This window comes from Ascidia mentula, chromosome 4 (genome assembly GCF_947561715.1).
Source record: "Ascidia mentula chromosome 4, kaAscMent1.1, whole genome shotgun sequence".
NCBI classification, from domain to species: domain Eukaryota; kingdom Metazoa; phylum Chordata; class Ascidiacea; order Phlebobranchia; family Ascidiidae; genus Ascidia; species Ascidia mentula.
This window is the reverse complement of record NC_138569.1, coordinates 22,625,981-22,644,690: the sequence shown is the minus strand read 5'-3', so window position 1 is coordinate 22,644,690 and position 18,710 is coordinate 22,625,981. Positions and strand designations below refer to the sequence as shown.

Below are 18,710 nucleotides of genomic sequence, written 5' to 3'. Positions count from 1 at the left end.
ATAAAATGTTGCCACCAACACCCAGAAATTCCTTTAAGGGAAGGGAGTAGAACAAATAACTACAAAAAAGCCTCAGTTAAACTGGAGTAAATACTCAGAGCTTTTTGTAAAGAAAAAAATATTTATTTGTTCTTCCAATTTTAGCTAATTAGGTGGGCAACATGATTAACAAAGGTTTATTGTAAATATACATAATTGGAAAATCAATAAACAGGCAACAGTACTACTGCTACCAACACCAATACAATACTACATTGAAAATCTTGGTGTTACTCTTAAACATGTGATATGATAAACCCTAAATATATGTAAGTACAACAGAGCAATGCAGATTGTGTAAATCTTATTTTGTCCGCTTGAATAATTTGTTCATAACCATTGTTCATAACCAAACTTTTGCTATCACAAAGCAACTAACAAACTCAAAATTAGTTTTCAAATAAAAATTCAAACACGTTCATTCCACCCCAACTTACATTGGTCAGTTCAATTTGTTTAATTTCATCAAATTCTGGAATTTTATCGGGTAACACTTTCACTTCAATAAACGCAGATCTTTGACCTTGAAACAACTGCAATTGACCTTTATGAGGACTGACATCATTATCGGTGTCATCAACAATCCTCCAGGATACAGTACATTCACCAAGGTCACCTCCATCTCTTACGATCTGTGATTTTAACCCAGTTATTTACGTGGGATAAACCAATCCATGTATATGTGGAATCAAACTTTCTTACTGTTGCCACGGTTACCTACCTCAAGTTTCACATCTTTAGCTCCCTCATGTGGCTCCTCCACTTCAATTTCCTGATGTATTTTGTTGAAGTGAAACACTCCAAATGCGTCATCAGATGGTTTGATGAATACTTTAATTCTTGAGGCATTGTTTAATGAAGCTGAAATAACACCACTGTGAACGTGAACAAGTTTCGTAAGTGAAAAGTTTTCAAACCTCCACCAGAGGGCGATGACAAAATAACAAAGAAATATTTTTCGAGTTCAGGCATTTCATCATTGAGTAATCTTACATCAATAAAAGCATGACCCTGTCCACTTTCAAATGACAAAGTCCCAGCAACAGACTAAATATAAATTCATTAATTAAACCAGAGTCACTTTCCTAGGTTAGAATTCACCTCATAATCTCTTGGTTCTTGCTGTGAAGTCGCCGAACCATCTCGTGTTCTCCACTCAACCGTGACATGACCAAACCATCCTGCTGCTCGCTCAACCATCAAAGTCACATGATCACTTTCCTCAGTGACATAAACAATTGGCACTTCCTTCAGTTCAATAATTTTTCCCATTTTGTTGTTTTCAAGATTTTTTTTATCAGAAAACTGGAATAAAAGTTTATTATTTTGTTGATGGCACACTTTTCATAATCATCACAACATATTTTATGTTGATTTTATATAATGGCCACAATGTTTCTGCATTGTTGTTTTCGGCAGGTTACACCTAGTTTGGTACCCAATGGTTAATGGCGGCTGTATAGTCACCACAAAGTGGAAGCCTTGCTATTTGACAAAGATCATTGTAAGTCACACCATAGCTGAAAACAGTGGCCTTGTCTGCAGCTAAACTAAAAAAGCTGCAAAGACAGCTTAAAAGAAACAGAATAATTACAAACCTGCAAGACGCCATGAGGTTTGTCGTTACTTCTGATTGTAACAAAGGTGAGGTATTTGGATTTGTCTACAGAAGCTCCACTATATGGCGCACTACTTCTTACACCATCGTGTGGCAGAGTTTTAACGATCGTTATATTATGAATTTCATCTAATTCAGGAATATCATCATTTTTTGAAAACAACTCAATGCTCTGCAGAGTAAAATTTATAAAAAAATTTTCAACACACAAAACAGCAACATAACAATAATTGCATTATTTTTTTTTTATTGCAACCAGAAACAAAGACAACAATTAATATACTTCATTAAAAACTAGTTTTTCTTGGTTCAGAAAAAACCTTACTTTTTGTCTTTCACCAGAAAAAAATTCAACTTTCCCTTCAAAATTGACAAAATCTTTATTTTCATCATTATTTGAGCTTGTCTGCCAATGCACTGTGACATCACCATGAGAACCAAGTGACCTGCTTATGTAACAAATCACACTTTCCCCTTCGGTCACATGGTCTGGCTGACATGGATATGCAAAACCGAAGAGTCCATTTGCATTATCACTTTTCAACACTGGATGGAAGTAGAGGGTAAAACAACACTAGTGCTGACATCATGAATTCTACCTGTTATTTCACTTGTGAGATTGTCTTTGCCAACTTCTGCCCCCCCAGTGGAATCAAGAAGAACAAAATTGAAACTTTCATTATTTTCAGTCTCATTTTCATCAACCCCAGTTATTGTTATATTCTGGAACACTTCACCAGGTCTGGAAAAAAAAAATTCATCATTTTCACAATTACTAAAATAATTTTCATCCTACCCATAGTTGAGATATCCAGATGAGGGTATGACATCATAATGAGCATTGTTATGAAACAATTGTCGAATTTGTATTGGTGACAATGAAGAAGAATAAACCCTCACATCCTGCAAGAGTCCTTGAAATGTCTCATCATTACCATGTCGCTGTTCAGCGCCAATTATAACAACTACATCATTTCCTGTGACATCATAGAATGATGATGTCATGGTTTTCCTGGATGATATTACAGGGTATATACCAACAGCAGAGCAACACAGAATAATTGATTTTGTATTAGGCATATTAAACATACTTGTTTCCACGCTGTTCTCCATCGACATACAAAATAACTTCATTACTATTGTATGCTACCACTAGGTGGTGCCACTGAGCATCAAAAAGATTTACATCTCGATCGAGTAAAATAAGTAGAGTTTGCATTGTAGCAACATTTGACCTGATGGAAATGAAAGTTATTTCAGAGAAGTTTGTGAATTCTCATGAATATTTTTATATGTTTAAAAACACCATCTGCAAACCTGTATTTGAAACGGATAATTGTTGAATCGGTATCTGTTTCAATAACAATGGACAATATAAAAGTTTGATTGTGGAATTTGGCTAACAATGGCAACAAGCTAAGATGGAAGTCACCACTTTCACCAAAACCAGTTTGATCCAGTTTAATCCAGAATGTGAAAGTAAACCCATCATTTGTTAAGATTGGATAATCTTCAGAGTTATTCACAACAACATAAGATCCTGAAAAATTGGTAATTAAAGCTTGTCTTTTTTATTCCATATTTTGAAAACAACCTGCTTGAAACTTTATTGCAAATGTTTCCACATGAGGGCGCCCTTCGGTGGTAACAGCACCACCTTGTGGTAAACCAACCAGTAGCAAATCTTTACACACAGATACTGGATTCTCGCCAGATGGATAAATTTCCCACAAAACCTGAGAAACAAGATGTGTGAATAAAAGAAATTGTTCCAAATTGAAAGAAATTTTACTTTCACAATTCCATCTCTTCCCATCCTTCTTTCAACCTCGACAGTCGTTGTATTTCCATCTGCATCTCCAACCTCTACATCTTCTGCAACTTCCACATGTTGAGAGTGAAGAGAGATCAAACCATGAGGATAATCGTTCATCTCGATGTTAATCCTGATCACAAGTTCACTCTCATTTGATGAGAGACGAGGCTTTCCATCTACCAAGGTTATTGGAAAGGTTTTAAGTGAAATTACAACACAAACCACTACCAACGTACTGGAAGCATTGAGCAGGACAAGTAAGAAGTGCTCATCATATTCTGGAATTGAATCGGAGTTGGGAGTAAGGAATACTTCAACTGACCTTTGACCTTCCATAAATGAAAGAAATCCCTCATTTTTAGAAAACTCGTCACTTGCTTCCATCTGCGTCAAAATAGTAATGACACAAATTCAAACATTTATCAAAATTTATTTTTTCTACCTGATTCACATTGGCAAAGAAATCATCACCAATTTCAATGTCAGCAATTATTTTCCAGTGAACTTGAACATCACCAAACTCCCCATAAGACCTCACTATTCTGTATATTTCATAAATTATTCTATAATAAAAGCCACAAAGTCAGATTGTCTAACTTGATTGGGTGTGATGTTCCTTCTGTCATTGTGACATCATAGGGCTTGTCAAGTTTAAACACTCCATTAGCGTTATCATTTTGAGCAATTGTAACTTCAACTAGCGTGTTTCCGTAAGTCACATAATCTCCCCTTGAATTAAACAACTGAAAAAAATCTCCAGATTGGTTGGAAAATTCAACAACAATTTTTTTCCAAATTTATTGATAAAAAACCTTACCTGGACATAAAACATTTCATCATCCTCCGGAAAGTCATCTTGGAAAATTTGAAGAGAAACCCTCACATCCAACACGCCAGGAGGGAATGTAACAATACCGGTGACATCATCAGCAGTGATATCACTAAAATCAGCCCCCGGTGTTGCAGGGACATGAGATGAATCATTGTTCAAAATAAAAGTTTTAAATCTCAATGAAGTCTGATCGGAGCCTGTGGCTTCTCTGTGAACTGTCAACACAAGGTCATCATCCTCGTGAACTTTGACCTTTGACGCACCTGCCACATTAATATCCGTTTAGAAGAAAAGTCTTGATACGATTGAACTAATCCACAGTGGGAAGCTTAACAAATGAGTTCCCATTGAGGAATTGACAGTCAAGCAGACAATTAGGTTTGCAGGCTTGGCAGTCCAAGCATTACAGCCAAGCTGAATCAGCCACATTTCCCAGACACGTTGGAGCAAGATTTAAAAAATCAAGTTCCCGGTGAGGTTTGAACTCACGACCCTGAGCTAACCAGGCCCAATGCTCTACCAACTGAGCTACAGGAGCTCAGTGGTTTCACATGGTATATTGTGGCCAAGGTACTCTGGTGCGCTTAACTAGCCAGGCAACCTTCACATATACATAAGGCATCTCTACCACCATTGTTTATCTACCCTTTTTGTCGGAAAATTGAGTAGAAACTAAAAAACCTTTGAAGTAGATGGCTTTGTCATTTGGTTTAATAATAAGAGAAGCATTCCGGTTTTGACCGATTGACGCTCCCATCGTGGCATTGTTGAGAATTATAATAAACTCTTCCATTGCTTCTGGAATGTTGTCAGCAACCGACTGGAGGGTTATGAAACTCTGTTGACCAATAAAACCAAATGTTTGCAAAACGTATGCGAGTGAAACAGTTTCTGACCTCAGATTGTCCATCAGTAAACTCCAATGTTCCACTAGATGGGGTTACATCATTAGTACCGAATGGCCACAACCTCCAATCAACAGTCACATGACCAAATGTTCCACGTTTGCGTTTAACCAGGAAAGTTGCAACAAAACTTGTAGAACCTTTGCTTTCACCTTATTATGCAAGGGCAAAACTTTGATATTCATCTGATAAACTGAGTAAATTTACCAATGGTTTGTTGGACCAACAAGCCCTCATCCTCATTGCCTCTTTCAAACTCAATCACACCTTCTGGTTCATCGTTTGCCAGTATTGTCACACTGATTGATGATCTTGCACCCACAACACTTGGAGTTTCCCCATATGCTCGTAAAACTAAATTCAGAATATTTTTTACAAAAAACTCAAAAAAGTTAAGACTAATTTCATACCAACTGTAAAATTCTGATCGAGTTCTGGAATTTGGTCATCACGAGGAATCAATGGGATAGTCTCAGCCCTTTTACCTTCGGTTATATTAGTTAAAGTTTGAAGTCTGAGAAACGGGCTGGTACTCACCAGGTACAAACACAAGTATGTGGGGGATGCCACGAAACTGATTTTTCCCATCAGGGATTATGTCGCACTGCACAAATCGTGTTGCTAAGTCACCTTCTTCTCGCTCTATTGTCACGGTGACACTTTCAGAAATTTCCTCCTGTGCAACCAAATCATTAAAACAAAGGAAAGAAATATGGGTTTTAATCCTCACCTGAATTTCATAATGTTTGATTGAATTGAATGCAAACTGGAAAATTCCTCCAGGATTGTCGTTTTCTTGGATTATAATTCGTTTCTCACTTAAGGAATGCTTCAACTTTTGATTGTTTGGTGAAACACTGTTGTAATTTATAGAGGATAAATTTGTACAAGTTTTGATGTTTACTTAAGTGTGAACATGATTTAGATAATTTTAACTTTAAAAAAAAGCTTGAATGACTGTCAAGAGTTTAAAACAACAAATGGAGAAAGTATTAAAAGAATTAGTGTTTATGGGGGCACGAATTTCCACCTGTCCAATCTAACGACGATCACTTCTTCCAATTCAGGAATCCTATCTGGGAGAATTTGAACAATAATTTCAACTTCACTTTCACCAGGGAGTATTGAAACTTGTTCAGCACCAGGGATAAAATCAATATCTTCATCTGCCTCCTTCAGGTTTAAACTTTTATATGATATATCAATACTTGCATCTCCAGACAATCCTAAACATGTTGTGTTATTTATTTTAGATATTGCAGCCAAAACTTCACAAACAGCTGACCTTCTCTGTATAGTTTAAGGATCACAACAAGTGGTTGATCGCCATCTGCTGGCTCGTCGACATAAACACTTCCCTCACCCTCAAACCCAACTTCACCATTGGCGAGTGTGGGAGTGATCAACAAACTCATGTTCCCTACTTCCATCCGTGGGGTTTTGGGAGGAGTAATCGTTTCTCTGTCAACCTGCATGATATCACAGTGAGAATATTTTTTTAAAAGAAATTAAAATAACTTACCAACTTTAAAGTGTTTAATTGAAAAATAAAATGTGAATTTAACTGGAGAAATGCATCTTCCTTAATTTTCATCTTAACTGTGCGGGATTCTGAAAATACACATCCAACATATAAAAACATAGTAGGATTATAAATCAACCCTAGATTGACAACAAACTGGAGACCTTCTCCTTCAAGAAAGATGATATTTCCATTATTTTGCTCAAGAACCCCCCATATTCCTTCCTCCTCGCCATAGGGAATGAACAAGGATGAAAACTGAACATTCACCTTCCCAACTTTTCCCCCACTTCTCACAATCTCCACTAACAATTGTCTATCAGAGAAAATATTAAAAACATTCAATGCTGGGTTGCAAACATCCCCACCTTTCATTCCTGTTTTCATCGATTGAAATCAAACTGTTGTTGACATTGATGGAAAAAACTCCATAAACATCATTTGTATCAGCAAGTATCAGATACGCATGACTGGGCGAATCAAATTCTGCTCCACCACTAAGAGATGAAGGAATTAACCTGCAAATAACATCAATTTATTTTGTGAAAAGACAGTTTTAAACTACAATACCAAACATTAAATGAAATGCAAACCTAAACACAAGCACAGTTGCTTCAGATGGGATATCATTTTGTTCTATATCCAGCTCAACAATAGATTTGGTGCTGTTTTCATTTAAGTATATTTTTCCAAAGGTTGGTTTTATCACGGTAATATCATCTTCGATAAGTGAGTCATTATGGGTCAAACCCCACTCAACAGATATCTGTTGAAATGCTCCACCATGCCGAATTACACCAATGTCTTTGAATCTATCATAAAATTTAGTTACAAAATTAATTGAAAAATGACATTTCATCTTACAGTTCAGTTTTATCCCCATCAATAACAAATGCATTCTCTCCTTCATTGTTAATGTCATATGTAGCCTTGCTAAAATCAATGGAAACCACACCATTAGCTTTGTCATTCATTTCTATGACAACAGTACATGATGATGGATCAGTCACAATTGCATCTCCCATAATGGTTTTGCTGAGCAAACGAATGGTAAAGTTTTCCGCCAACTCTGGTTGATTGTCATCTTCCAAAATTATCTGAATAATTTTTGCAAGTCAAGTAAAGTTAGAACAAAATATGGAAATTACAAACACACCTGAAGCGTAGAACGGTGAACTTCCTCTTGAAAACGAATAATCTTTGTTACAGGATCAAAAAAATCCAGGCCAGAAGTTGCTGTGTTGCCAACAACTTCATAGTCAACTGACACCTGCATTGGGTAAAAGTATTAACTGGTTTATTTGCCCCACACAAGTATCTTACCACAGACTGATCAGGCCCAATTCTTTGTTGTCCCCTTTCGTCCAATCCTCGGAAAACAGTCACAGATATAAATCGCAAACTTTCATCAACATAGTAAACTTTCTGTGAAAACCTGGACATTAAATAGTAAGGTGCATTAATTATGATACTCTGTTGAAATTAAACAAGGTTACTGGCAAACCTAAGAGGGCTGTCATTTTCTTCCACAACAATCACAAGCTTATTTGAACTTTCATTTAATTTTACTCCATTTACTCCTTCAATCAATTGTAATTGAAATATTTCATCATTTTCTGGAACCTGAATATAAAATTCCACTAATACAGAGACAACATACTGTGTGTAATAAAACTATATCATTCTATTGATGTATTATATATTAAGTAAATATAAATCTGTTTTTTTCACCTGATCATCATTAACAAATATTTTTAATTCCTTTTGTTCTTCACCTTCAACAAACACAACCTCGCCACTGGCTGGGTACAAGTCATTGTCAACATCTGATGACTGAATGCAGGCACAATATTGTTGCTTGATAAAAACTTAATTGATATGTTCTCTATGTGATACCTGTGATAGATGATCTGTGGAATTAATCCGACTTATGGAATATCTGACAGCAACATCTTTAAAGGTTCCACGTTGACGGTTCAATAGAATTGAAATCGTTTCATTTTCACCAGATTTTTCCGTCACATTTATTGGGGAATTCTACAAAAATGGCATTTGTTTGTTTTACATTTACTGGTGGAAAAGGTTCGTACCGAAACAATTCCAACAATTCCTTGCGAATCATCATTGGCTGGGACTGTAAGCTTGGCTGATGATGGTTCATTCACCAATACTGAAGCACTTGTTGATTTCAAAGTAAAACTATACAGAAAGGCAGAGTGTCAACAAAAACACAGGACTTATTACAATTCTGTGATATCCACACCTTTGTTTGAGTAACAACTTTGTTTTAAACTTACATAAATTCCTCATCGTCCTCTGGAATGTTGTCGTCTTCTATAATGACATCAACAGTTCTTATAATGGAATAGTTTGACGTAACAGGAAATGAGACTGACCAGTCTCTATTAGTGAAGTCTTCGCCGCCATTGCTCTAAAAAACAATTTTGGGCTTCAGGGTTGTCAGACTTCAGCTCAAACCCAAACTTCCAGAAAAAAAATCAAAAACAAATATTCATAAAAAGTCCAAACAATGAATGTGTTAAAAAAAGACGGTTTTCTGTACAAACAAATTAGTTTCATTTTTTGACTATAAAAAAGGGCAAGAATAAGTACTTGAAACAGTGCCAAAAATGGCAAAAACTTCAAAAAAATATTCAAGAACTACCAAATTTACAAAAGTGCCAAATGCAATTTTGTTGAAGTCAAACTGCTCCAAAATGACAAATTAGCGGCTGTAAATAGGTCAACCTGGCAATCCTACGTTAGCTTCTTGTAAGCGACAACCAGTGTTGCCAGATTTTTTTTACCAAAAGCGCCAAATTTTTTGTTTCAACATAGTTCAACACTTAAACCGTAAACTAAGACCGTGAGCAGGACGCAACAACTGTAAACACTCATTATTTTGATCACAGTCGTCTTTGCAATATCATATTTCGTTGTGTGGTCAGTTTGCAGTATTTTAAATACGGCTGAAACAGCGTTTTGTCAGATAATTAATGAGCTAATAAATGAGCTTTTAAGTTTCTAAAACACGCCCAAATGCGCCCAAATGCGCCCAAAGCGCAACAATAAAGCGCAAACACTCAAGACAACACGCCCAATTGGGCGTAAAAAGCGCCCAACTGGCAACACTGGCGACAACTCAAGTTTAAAACGCAAAAAAGCGCCAAACTTTTCGCGGCAATTGTCACATTACCAATAGAATTATTACAATGTTTATTTTTACCTCAATGATGACGCTGAAGGGTTTGTTACTTGCTCCAACTTTCTCAACAGTTAAAGTAACAAAACCGAAATTCGTTTCGTTTAAGTATCCAAAATCCTCCCGAGTGAAATGAACCAACTGACCTCTAGTAATCCGAAACAAAAGCAAAAACGTCACAAAGAAGGTTTGGTGACGCATTTTATACAAAGAATTTCCTAAAGCAAAACAAATATTGTTTCAAATAGTGGCGCCAAAAACAAACATAACAAAAATTTTTGCAAAGTTGTCTTTAAATCTTCAACAGTCAAACCATCAAACTAAAGAATTCAGTAAATCGCAGTCTTCCATACATAAGTCTTAGTTCATCTCAATATGCCGTGAGTTTGCCATGACCTCAGGGGCGCAGCTGCAAAAGATAATTCGCTTGGCCGTCATCAAAAATTCATTGGGGAAAAAACATCTGGTTTCAGTCGAAAGCAGCGAAAAAAAACCCAACTTCGCCCGCAAGCAACCTCGATATTACGAAGCGCACATTCTTTTGATTCATTATTTCCCAATAAATATTTCTTTCTTGCAACTGTTTTTATTTAAATGATTGATCGCAATGTGTTAATTCAACAAAACGTTCTAAGTTAGATTTAAATCTGCTTCGAACCTTGTTATTGGCAAAGTTGTCGCGTTCCTATTCACATTTAAGCGTGTTGCCAAGCAACGGAGCGGGACAGAAGGACCCTTAAATCTTGTTGAGGTTGTTCGAGTCATTATCGCTTATCAATGACGTAAACAATCCTGCATTCTGTGGCTTTATACTGTTTCCATTGTCTGTCGATGAGCATACGCGACACTTATTCAAAAATGTCACCAGTAAAGAACGAAATTCAACCAAAATCAAAGAATTTATGGGATATAAAATTATGTTTGTATTTTTAACACAGCTATGAGCGCGACAAAGGCCGCTAAACGGGCACATAGATATCAAGATATAATGATTAGAATAATGATTTAATATGACAATAAAAGTTTGTCTTAAACAAGCTACAAACAACAACAGACAGAAAAGATAAAATGACCACAAAAAGACACAAGATGGCGTAAATTGGAGATGTTTGAAGAAAGTTTTTTCCATTAACTGCTGATAAATCTGAAAATAAAAAAGCATATTTTTTGTGTTTCTTGGTCAAAATTATAAGAGGGTGTTAACGTGGTGACAGCTTATTACGAGAATTCGTCCCCAATGGTTTGTTTGACCAACACTACAGTGCAAAACTACAACACAGATTTTTTCCACCACCTACCTATGCAAGTGAGTTTGTCACCTAGCAAGGACATGCCAGGAGGGCAACCACATAACACCTCCCCTATCGTCCCCGTAACACACACATGACTGCAAGGGTTATCCTATGAAAATATTCATTGTGTGTTTATTTAACAGAAGAAAAAATAAATTAAATTTAGGACACAAAAAAAACATCAAGTGTGCTGGTGTAATTTGAACAAACTAATACTTACAACAGGGCAACTGCTTTGCTTTGTAAACAAAAGAGGGCCAAGAGAAAGAATTTCATTTATATCTTTGTATTTATTGGTTGATCTTTTCTTTCTAGCTTTGAGACAATTCTGCAAGCAAATAGGAATGAAAACGACACAACTGGATAAGTCGTTATTGTTATAACAGACACAAGCAGTACAGTTACTTGTAGCAGGACCTATACATAGTGGTTCTACCTTGTTGCAGCTTTTTCCAGCTTCCGGTAAACAAGCAATCACTGAACAAGAGACGTACAGTGATGGGTCAGATGCTTGGTTCCACAAGAATGGAATAAATGAAAATCTTACGTGTCGACTTACATGGCTTTCATATACAACATTTGAGCCACTCGCAAGCAGAGGGTCATCAACTTCGCATCTAAATTGATAAGTTTTATCTCAGCAAGAAAGTTTCACTGGAGATTCCAAAATAACATTTGGTTCAAACTTAAACACTTTACTTGCAGCTTAATGGAAATAGACAAGCCATAATGTTTTGAATTAGATTTAAATCTTTATGAAAAAAACATGTTCTGTTTATAATGAAAAACAAAAATCTGGAAACAGCTGCATCAAATAACAACATTGTTTTTAAAACAATCATTTGAAACAGTCACAAACGACACAAAAATAATTGGTTTTGTAAAATATTTTGTAAATGGGTTATCTTACCCGTCATTCAGGATGTGGTAAAAATTCAGGTCAAGGTTGTCAGTCACCCAACAACTTAAACCCTATAAAAAATTACCAAAAAAGTTAGGCAAACATTAGTTGGCAACTAGCAAACACAAGACTTACCTGCAAGACCAGTGGATTATTTTCATTAATGTTAAGTGTTATTCCCACATAAACTCTTGCTCCTTCAGTGATTTCATTTGTATTTTTTTTGACAGAAAACATTGAGCTCTCATATCGAGATATTAAGTATGGCAGGTGCCTTTCTTGGGATCCAATAAAATATTCAGTTGTTCTGAAACAAAATTTGATTTCAAATAAATGTTTAACAAAAACTTGGAGGTGATCATGTTTGGTAACCAAGGGAAACCAGTTCATCCACCTGATTTGTGAGTTGTTCGGTGCCTTGTATGTGCAATCAAATAATAATACTTTGTTGCTTGTTATCATGTCCCTGGCAACAGGAGATGCAATGTAGCTGACTACTATATACGAGTCAACTTCCTAAAGTGAAATATTTTTTTATCAGATAATAGCTGAAGTAATTTGTAAATATGTGAGCAATGATAATTACCTCTTGCATTGCAGAGCACTGACCAAAACTTTCTTCAAAATTAAATTCATGTTGATTTGCTGTTTCATTGAAATTTGATTCACATCCTTTAATTTTAAAACCTTCAGAATTTAACATTTGAAGCGACGTCACATCACCAACATTCAGACCATCAATGTAGGCTTTGCTTAACCTGTAAATTATTTGGAATGTAACTTTTGTTACTCCTGATACAAACCCTCAACATATCTCATCATACTGCATTAATTACAAAAAATCTGAACATTTAGGATTTGTCCCATGCGAGATAAATGCTCAACTTGTTACATGTGGTAAGTTGTGGCAATGTGTGGCAAAACAATCAATAGTAACAAAGTTTCAAGGCAGTCTTACAATGCTGTGACATGGTACAGATTACAGGAGAGTGCGAGTCCATCAGACAGCAAATCAACACCACCAGGTGTCAACTCTACAAACAATATTTAAAATTATAAAACACATCAAAAACATACTCAATATTCAGTGGTATGCTAGCAGGAATATCTTGTGCATGGTATCAATAGGTATTTAAAACATTTTTAAATAACTCACAAAAAACATTACATTCTTGCAAAACTCACCAACTGAGCAATCTTTTCCAGTGTAGCCAGGTGTACAGAGACAGGAATAATCAAATAACCCATCAGCACAGATTCCACGGTTCATGCATGGGGCAGTGACGCAATCATCAACGTCTAGAATTACGTTAATTATTTAAGTAAATACAAGCTTGAATTTTTAAAAATAAAAAAAATGTATTTGAAATTGGAAAACTATCCTTTCACATGTTATAGCAGATTTAAGTTTCCAGTTTAAACAAACCTTTTTTCCTTTTACAGATATATCCACTGTGCATATTGCAGTCCTCCACATCCCACAGCATGCAGTAATCACTAGAAACCACGCAACGACCATTTGTAGATGGTTCCAATAAACCCCACCAAGTCTTATTTCCCAAACTAGAGAAATCTTGCCAATAAAATAATGGACCCTCCATCGACCCATAATTCTTCAACCCAATCCATGCATGTGTGAAATAAGCTGATTTAGAATGACAACTGTTTAGAGTTGTACATTTGAGATATAAAAAGCCTGGTTTAAAGAGAAACTAGTCATTTACTAATAGTGAAACATTTAATGATTTTTTTTAAATGTATTTTTCTGTGGAAAAATTATATCAACAAAACTTAAAACCTGTTTGAGCAGTAAGTCCACGTAGAAATAGATGTTCCTCATTTGATGAAACTGATACAAGTTGTGACATCTTATCAGAACATTCTGAAACAGCTTCTTGTTGAGTAAACTCAGGCCAAGCCTTCACAAGATATTCTGTATCATTCCATTCAAACCAGGAGTCTGGAGGCAAAATTAAACTTAACATTTTAAGGATAGCAAGTTGTGCACTTGCATGAACCAGTGAGTGGTTAGGGTCGTGGGTTCAAGCCTCATGATTTGAACCTTACGATTGATACATGGTAGTTAGTTACGTCAATGAAAGGTCTTTACGGGCACCCTTTGGCCTTCCCCCGAAGTATGCATTGATTCTGTATTTAAGATTTGTTCTACCAAGCATTTTTTTAACACCTATGAGTTAGTCTACCTCTGTATGTTGGAAGTTCGTACCTGGTGTTTCACGCTGACAGACAAAACTCCTGGTTGATTGGCAACTGCTCATATGGAAATTTAACATTGAATCAAAAGCAAAGCATGAATCAAGAGGTATAACCCCAGGGATTCCATCTGTAATGCTGAGGACTAAACCATCCGACCAAACACGTTCATCTTTAAGACCGATCCAAAATAATTCTGTTCACATCAAAAACACTTGTTAGAGTCAATAAAACTGCATCATCGTGCCAACATTTTCTAAGTGATTGGAAACTTACATTAGCGATATATCACTTACTGTCAGGTGGAATCTTCCCAGCTACAAACATCTTAACATCTGGATTAGTGAAAACCACGAGGTGTCCACCAATAGTACTACATTGCTCTGATGAATTATCAAAGTTCAAATCGACATCTTCATTTACAAGAAATTCCCATTTTTCAAATATTATCCATTTAGCTAAAACAAGAATCATTTGATGACATAACTGGTAATTTTAAATGCAAATAAATATAAACATTTTTTATGTGCCCAATTAATTGTAAAGTCACTTACATAATTCAAGTTTCCGTTTGCAAATATATCCGTGTTTAGCATGGCATACATCACTTGTCCATAGGAGCATGTCACTAACTGTATGAATGCAATGAAAAAAAGTTTGGTCTGGAATCTCACTATCCCATCTCGATTGTTCTTCGGTAAAATTTCCACCATCCGCCCACAAATATCGTTGATCGTTAAGTTCAACATCAAACAATCCAATCCACAATTCTGTTGACCCTATATCCAACAAATATTATGTTGTGACCTACTGTCCTACTTTATCAAACTGCGTCCTGCACCTTAAAATTATATTATTGGTAAATAGGGGGTTTTTTATTGATACGCTCAAATAATCACGTACAAGACACTTCTAAAAATATTTTAGCATTTGTGTCACAGTTTAAACCTGACAAGTTATTGGCAGAATTTTTGAGGAAATCATGTACTCCGATTGTTTCCACAGGTGATAATATGGATTGCATCTCACTGCACCGTTTGACGGCTTCACTATTCGTAACCAACTCATCTGCTTGTATGTAGAATTCGTGATCGTTAAATGGCAGCCATTCTGTAATTGTTTAAAACCAACATATTAAAACTGCAACCATGGAAGGGATGTCTATTTGCTTTGAACAAGGGGTATCAAATTGCTTTGGTGCTTTAGTCAGCCAAGATTTACACGGACTATACACGCCTTACAAATTGCGGTAATGATACAATTTTTATTTTCGTTTACTTTTCGATTGCAACTTTCAGACAAAAATTACGTTAAAACATAAACTTATACAAAGTGTGAGAGTTCGGATTAACTTGCTATTCTCTATTCTGCAAGTGCAACAACACCAACATCATGTTGGTTATAACAGGAAGATCTGGACGCCCCTGTGTTGTATGAACAATATGCCATGTCCACTGGTCAGTTACTCCCTGGATACAAACTTACCTGCCATAGTTGACTGCAGAACGTAAAAAATCGCCACAATTATGCAATCTCGCCTCGCCATTTGGTCACAACACGTTTATACCCCTCTGTATGATAACATTGTTTTGCTTCTGTCCTAATAACTATGCGAAGAAGGCACTACGCTTATTCATCGTTCGTCGGACACAATAGGTTTGCGATAACTACAGGAAACAATTCAACATTTATCCAGTCAATCCCGTTAACTGCAGAGTTTAACTCGATGACATACTTTTACAGCTATGTGATCTATTTATAGACTACAATATTTTGTGATTAGTCGGAATCTTGGACCTCCAGGTTATTACCACTAACAATTGTTTTTACGTGATGTACCACTGCTGCTGTCATCGTTGTTTTCGTTTTAAAGCCTTTGTTTGTCACAAGCTCGTGATCTTCCACTTTTTTAAGGCAGTCCAATTGTTTGCAAACCATTTATAATTACATTAACATCAACATATTTGACCCCTGCTTAATATACACAATTTAGTCTTTTCTGTGATCTTCTCTGTTTTCCCGCACCGGGATTCGAACCCCAGTTATCTTGACATAAGTTGCCGTAAAAAAAATTAATAGAAATGTATATGCTGTTTTTTTTGTTTTCTTTTACCACATTGGGATTTGAACCTAGAATGTCCTGGCCACGCATCTTGATCGGGTTTTCTGCCAGATATGTGGGTCGGTCGCTTGACCAATTGCTGTTGTATACAACCATAGAATACTCAAACATGGAATGGAAACTCTTTTCGTCACGCATGAGTAACACTTTACGCAAAATGAAAAATGCATTGGGTAAAATGCGACTTTGGCGTTTTTCGGCGAGAAAAACTCTAGGTTATTGTAACCACAAGAATTGATTTAAATGGAATTCAAGTAGTTTCATCCCTAATGTTTTAAAATATGTGAACGGTTTTATTAATGACGCGCTATAATACACTTTTTACCCGTGTGTTACAAGTCACCTTACTGACCGAAAAATTGTTAATACGTCATCGCGTCAACCTCAAAGATGACGTAAGATATGTAATTACGTTATACAAGTGATGACGTAATGTTTTAGATTTGCATATCTGCCTAAAAAGCAATCGCGGGATTCAGAAACCTAATATATGAACAAACAGTCTGACCCAGAGGTCACATTTTTTGCAGTCATTATTGTTTTGTATCAAAATGTTTCATAACTCCTCTTATTGTAAAGACATTTGTTGGATCGATAGTGCAGTACTACGTGAAGTAGTTTTTGGCCCAAAATGTCATATTGTAGCCTTTGTAAACCAGATAAGATAGGGCCAAATTTTCAACAGGGGTTGTGCGTAAAAATGTGCGCTTCGGTGCAGTCACTTCACTCAACTTCACCGAGTGAAGTAACTGCACCGATCACCGTACTCGGTGTAGGGACTTCACCTTGTAACCTCACTCGGTGAACCCAAAGTTCCTGGTGTAGCCGCCTGCGAGCACTTGCACCCGCCTGCGAGCACACTGTGAAAAATTAGAAGTAAGGACATTTGATTTAACTATTTAATGTTGTAATTATTACCAATGAATAGCATGAAATTTTAACTGACCTGAAATTCACAAACATCAATAGTGTTATAGTAGCATATTGCAGATCATTTTGTTTCTTCTGTGGGTGTAAGAGTGATATGGCTTGTTGGCCCATGTCATACTCTAAACATGAAAACCAAGAGGACGGTTACATTTGTGGACCACTGGTTTTAAGCATGGAACTTCATAGAACGAAACAACTGCTATCCAAAGACCACATTTGAATCATGCAATCAGTATCGGATAGCTGCAGACAGGGTGTGTACACGCACTGTTTCGACCTGTAAGGTCTCATCAGTGCAGCTGTTGAGTGGCACTGTGCTAGCTTTCACACTAGCAGGCACACTAGTCTCCACTTTGTGGTACCTTTCGGTCAACGTCGATCTGCAGGGCACCCTATACTAGGTACCGAACAACAGAGACGACGAACCACTGTGGAGCGCACTATGGCCAAACGGAACTGCTTGGTTACCGATAGTGCAAAAGGCAAAAAACACCAATGTAATATATGTGCAAAAACAGTGCGTGTACACACCCTGAAGTCACTGCACATATATTACATTGGTGTTTTTTGCCTTTTGCACTATCGGTAACCAAGCAGTTTGTAACCAAGCAGTTTGTTCGGCAACCAAGGTAACCAAGCAATTTGTTTATGGCTGTGTATAAAACATATGACAATATTAAATTTGACAAATCACTTTCTATTTGAGGAAAATGTGCTTATTGTGTTGTAGATTAGTGGACAAACATGTCTCATAAAGTTTTCTCTTCAGCATCTCTTATTCTGTTTTAGATGTTAAAGAAATTTCAAACTTCTGTGTTGCCTGTAACAGCACAGTTCCACCTGGCAATCGTAGGAAAAGAATATCCTGGGTAAAAAAATCATTTGAAAATTATAAATGCCACTCAAACATGTGTTTTTGACATGTTTGCACTGTCTGTTTTCATAATTCAAAACACATGCTATTTTTGTGTTCATAGATTTCATGTGATGTTTGCGAGAGATGGACACACGTGAATTGTGCTCCAAACGCTAAAAAAAGAACTTTCTGTTGCATCCCTTGCATAAAAATTAAATAAACTTGATTTGCATTTGATATGGTTGTGCTAGCTTCTTGAGAAATTGTATTAAATAGGCAATATGGGGTCAAGTAGTACGCAATCAAATCAGAGTACAGTGAAGTGACGTCAGCTGGTGACGTGCATGTATTATAGGGACAAGCAGTTTTCGGTGAAGTCACTGCACCGACTAAAGTCACTGCACCGAGTGAAGTCACTGCACCGACGAGGTCACTGCACCGACTAAAGTCACTGCACCGAC

The 18,710-nt window shown here is 36.4% G+C and overlaps 2 protein-coding genes across 2 annotated transcripts in view; both read right to left on the bottom strand.

The window, feature by feature from the left end:
* LOC145899552 (adhesion G-protein coupled receptor V1-like) overlaps positions 1 to 10,135 on the bottom strand; it is a 29,842-nt gene extending 19,707 nt beyond the window's left edge. Inside the window, 37 exon segments of the mRNA XM_082988395.1 lie at positions 477 to 671; positions 761 to 900; positions 957 to 1,086; positions 1,141 to 1,344; positions 1,638 to 1,829; positions 1,983 to 2,203; positions 2,257 to 2,399; positions 2,454 to 2,669; positions 2,749 to 2,892; positions 2,975 to 3,197; positions 3,252 to 3,393; positions 3,450 to 3,649; positions 3,710 to 3,857; positions 3,916 to 4,015; positions 4,071 to 4,216; positions 4,291 to 4,568; positions 4,987 to 5,143; positions 5,202 to 5,362; positions 5,418 to 5,564; positions 5,621 to 5,695; positions 5,748 to 5,886; positions 5,941 to 6,067; positions 6,241 to 6,436; positions 6,496 to 6,679; positions 6,733 to 6,821; positions 6,897 to 7,048; positions 7,101 to 7,250; positions 7,326 to 7,544; positions 7,597 to 7,829; positions 7,889 to 8,002; positions 8,056 to 8,167; positions 8,237 to 8,355; positions 8,464 to 8,565; positions 8,629 to 8,769; positions 8,823 to 8,931; positions 9,030 to 9,163; positions 9,959 to 10,135. Coding sequence (XP_082844521.1) covers positions 477 to 671; positions 761 to 900; positions 957 to 1,086; positions 1,141 to 1,344; positions 1,638 to 1,829; positions 1,983 to 2,203; positions 2,257 to 2,399; positions 2,454 to 2,669; positions 2,749 to 2,892; positions 2,975 to 3,197; positions 3,252 to 3,393; positions 3,450 to 3,649; positions 3,710 to 3,857; positions 3,916 to 4,015; positions 4,071 to 4,216; positions 4,291 to 4,568; positions 4,987 to 5,143; positions 5,202 to 5,362; positions 5,418 to 5,564; positions 5,621 to 5,695; positions 5,748 to 5,886; positions 5,941 to 6,067; positions 6,241 to 6,436; positions 6,496 to 6,679; positions 6,733 to 6,821; positions 6,897 to 7,048; positions 7,101 to 7,250; positions 7,326 to 7,544; positions 7,597 to 7,829; positions 7,889 to 8,002; positions 8,056 to 8,167; positions 8,237 to 8,355; positions 8,464 to 8,565; positions 8,629 to 8,769; positions 8,823 to 8,931; positions 9,030 to 9,163; positions 9,959 to 10,135 — 5,859 coding nt within the window.
* Positions 10,136 to 10,839: 704 nt separating this feature from the next.
* LOC145898831 (uncharacterized) lies at positions 10,840 to 15,186 on the bottom strand. Its single transcript, XM_082987461.1, has 15 exons — positions 14,896 to 15,186; positions 14,638 to 14,799; positions 14,355 to 14,537; positions 13,926 to 14,087; positions 13,554 to 13,772; positions 13,313 to 13,426; positions 13,086 to 13,161; positions 12,714 to 12,885; positions 12,522 to 12,643; positions 12,263 to 12,434; positions 12,137 to 12,198; positions 11,663 to 11,843; positions 11,447 to 11,554; positions 11,233 to 11,335; positions 10,840 to 11,078 (listed from the first exon to the last, which is right to left on the bottom strand). Exons 1-15 carry the CDS (start codon positions 14,963 to 14,965, stop codon positions 10,927 to 10,929), a joined length of 2,058 nt encoding a protein of 685 aa, XP_082843587.1. The 5' UTR covers positions 14,966 to 15,186; the 3' UTR covers positions 10,840 to 10,926.
* Positions 15,187 to 18,710: the final 3,524 nt, after the last annotated feature.

Bases quoted from the DNA above. Each gene is read 5' to 3' on its own strand.
- LOC145898831 (XM_082987461.1), bottom strand. From the start codon at position 14,965: ATGCTCCTATGGACAAGTGATGTATGCCATGCTAAACACGGATATATT. The intron at 12,435-12,521 runs GTGGATGAACTG...ATTTTGTTTCAG, and splicing joins CCGAACAACTCACAAATCAG to AACAACTGAATATTTTATTG. The intron at 11,336-11,446 runs GTAAGTATTAGT...ATATTTTCATAG, and splicing joins AGCAAAGCAGTTGCCCTGTT to GATAACCCTTGCAGTCATGT.